Here is a 2,898-nt window from a genome sequence, read left to right on the forward strand (position 1 = left end):
TCTGCTCGCTACCACGCCTAAGGCTAGGCATACACGCCCACGCAAACACGTGCATGCGCCCCGCAACTGACACCGAGCATCTGCTCAGCGGCATTGTCGGAGCGCAATCGCACTTTTCATTCTTTTATTATCATGCAACTTGCCATTGTCTTCTTAAGAAGGAAGGACAAGCGAGTGAGCGACAGAGCAGGACCGTGTGGACATCAACGCCATCTCTGTGCGTCGCACACCTCCGCTCTCTGTCTTCAGTTTTGTATACAATAGTGAATGTCCTCTGTGACCCAAGCTGCCGCGCACATACAAGCCTTTTTCCGTTCTTCGCGGGCGTGAGTATGGGTGCATCTACCTCACAGCCCAGGCACAGTGAAGCTGAGACCCATTCACTAGTCCCGTGGACACCGCGGAGAATCGCAAAAGACAAGCACATACACAGGCACAGTCACCTGCGACTCTGCGCTGCCGCCGAAAACTACCAAGCGTGCTCTCGCGGAGTGACAACTCACCAAAGCAGTTGCGACTCAATGCGTGTTTTTGCAGGGCTGTCGTTGTAGTGTGTGTGTGTGTGGGGGGGGGGGGCTAATGCTCGCAAGTCGTTGAAAGCACACAACCATGTGGGTGGGCACCAGGGTATCTGCGTCTCGCGTGTGTTGCTTCTGGCCAACAGCAGCGGTGGCAGCCTCACTCCTAACCTCCCTGGGTAATGTCGGAGAACTGCTTTGCGCCTTCGTAGGTAAAGCCAAAAAAGCAACCGCCGACGACGCCGACCAGAAGATTTCCGCCCAGCCCCTTCCACAGTGCACGTACACCCTCGTTCTTGAGCACATCATTCACGATGTGCAGCAGCGGGAAGCGTACCCCCTCGATACGCTTACCGACCTGCAAGCGCAGCCGCAACACGTAGAAAGGGTTCATAACAACACCAATCACCGTACTTGCTGCGGCGCCAACCCCCGCGTTCACGAGCACGTTATCAGTCGCAGAGGTACAGCAGAGCGGCAGCCACCGCTGGATAGACTGCGGCACCAGGACAGAAAGCCGTGCGCCTATCGCCGGGGCTGCGCCGTAGACGAGGCCCTTAAAGGACTCGTACACAAACCACCACGCCCCGGTGAGGGGGGCCACGACCAACGTCAGGAGCGTCCCCCGAAACAGGCAGCTCACCCCTTGCTCGCGCACCAGTGTTACGGTGGTGCGCGCGGCGGACATGTAGTTATGCTCGCTAGAGTAGGAGCTGCCAGCCACCATCTGCACCTGCGAGACTACTGCAAAGGGGTTGAAGACGGGAGTTGATCCCAGATCGGCTAGAAGGCCTGCACCGAAACTGCGCCACTCTCGCTCCTGCAACGGTAGCTTTTCCTTCCAGTACTCGACAAGGAAGTAGTACACAAGCTCACTTAGCACAGTGCCCGAGATGGCCGCTCCTGCACCGCGGTAAAGGCCACGGATGCCATGAGACTGCCGAACTTCCTGCAGCACCCTGGTCGCCGATACACGAGTCGTACAGCACTGTTGCCGCGCAATAACAAGAAAGATCGGTTGCCCGAGGAGGCTGTAGGTGAAGGAGGTGGCGCCGAAAGTCATCATTAGCTTCAGCGGGTCCACATCCGACCAGGAACGCGTCACCGCAGAGGTGATGGGTGGCGGAGGCAGCTCAAGAGTCATGTGTAGGCGCGGTACTGTGCTCATCTCAAGCAGGATATCCCTCGGCGAGGGTTGCGGGGTGGTACCTGATACATTCTCATTTGAAGAGCGCATCGAGGGTAAACGGCGAGCGAGTGACGGGGGTGGGTGAATAAAGGCCAAAAAAGCCAATTAGGGGGAGAAGTTGACGTACACACGTTAGTAAAAGCGCGGCGACTTCGACAGTCACGACAGCGGCAAGGCACAGCCTGGGCAACAAAAAAAAAGGAGAAGGAAACAAAGACAAGAGGCTGCTGCACCGATGGGCCACCCTCTCCGCACTCACCCAGGTAACGATGCGTCAACTCACGGAACGAGACAACCAAGACACGTAATGAAAGGCGGGAAGTAAACCCTTCTAACCAAAGCATGCGGCGAAACAGAGGCGCCACAACACCACAAAAGGCCCGCTGAAGAAGAGAGCGTGCACCAGTTGACGCAATGTCGAAGCCTCTTCCTGTTCTCACAGAGGTAGAGCAAAAGAAGCTTGCGCCGGCGCGTGTTTAGGCGTTGCTGGAGTTGAGTCCCACAGGGAGAGCGAGATAAGCTGCGAGAAAAGCACCGCGTCAGCTTTATTGAAGGGGTGCAGCACTACAAGACGTACAGATGCTAAGTTGGCGCGAGGTGTGGTCGAACAACACAAAGGGGTCGGGCAGCAGAGGGAGAGAACGAGGCGAGCAGAGTCAACAAACGTACAGTGTTAGGGGGGACAACGTAGATTCCAACGTCTGCACCTTCTAACGTTCTTTTTTTCTCCGTCGCTCAACGATTAACTGCGGTGGTAGTGAGGAAACGTGGGAGAGAGGGGTCTCTCTCTTTCTCTCCCGCGCCCTCTCTTGGCGTGGAATTCCACGTGCGCACGCGTCACCTTCCCTTCGCTCCGCTTTGTTCCGTATGAAGCGCCCTTCCGAAATACCACCGCTCCCGGCTTCTCAGTTGCAAACTCCGTCGACTCGTTGCCCTCGCGCAAGGTCGAGCGGCAGAATGGAGGAGGGGAGAAAAGGAGGGGATGGTGACGAGTAGGGTCAGCTTGCTTCGAACATTACATGAACGACGCGTGATGGTGAGTGGTGCGGCAGCAGAGGAGCGGCTGAGCCGCTGAAATGCGGTGCAACCGCTGCCAGAAAGTCTCCTGGGGTGCGGTAGAGGAGTAAAGGAGGAGAAATGGAGGAGCGATTGCCTGTTGCGTCATTCACCCTCCCTTATTCCGTTCCGTTT

The 2,898-nt window shown here is 56.9% G+C and overlaps 1 protein-coding gene across 1 annotated transcript; it reads right to left on the bottom strand.

Moving 5' to 3' along the window:
• Nucleotides 1-684: 684 nt before the first annotated feature.
• On the bottom strand, nt 685-1,755 carry LBRM_35_6970 (conserved hypothetical protein; the record flags this gene model as incomplete). The annotated part of the gene is made up of 1 exon (XM_001569259.1): nt 685-1,755. One exon carries the CDS (start codon nt 1,753-1,755, stop codon nt 685-687), a length of 1,071 nt encoding a protein of 356 aa, XP_001569309.1.
• Between the last annotated feature and the right edge of the window lie 1,143 nt (nt 1,756-2,898).

The sequence above is a fragment of the Leishmania braziliensis genome, chromosome 36 (genome assembly GCF_000002845.2).
Source record: "Leishmania braziliensis MHOM/BR/75/M2904 complete genome, chromosome 36".
Taxonomy (NCBI): Eukaryota; Euglenozoa; class Kinetoplastea; order Trypanosomatida; family Trypanosomatidae; genus Leishmania; species Leishmania braziliensis.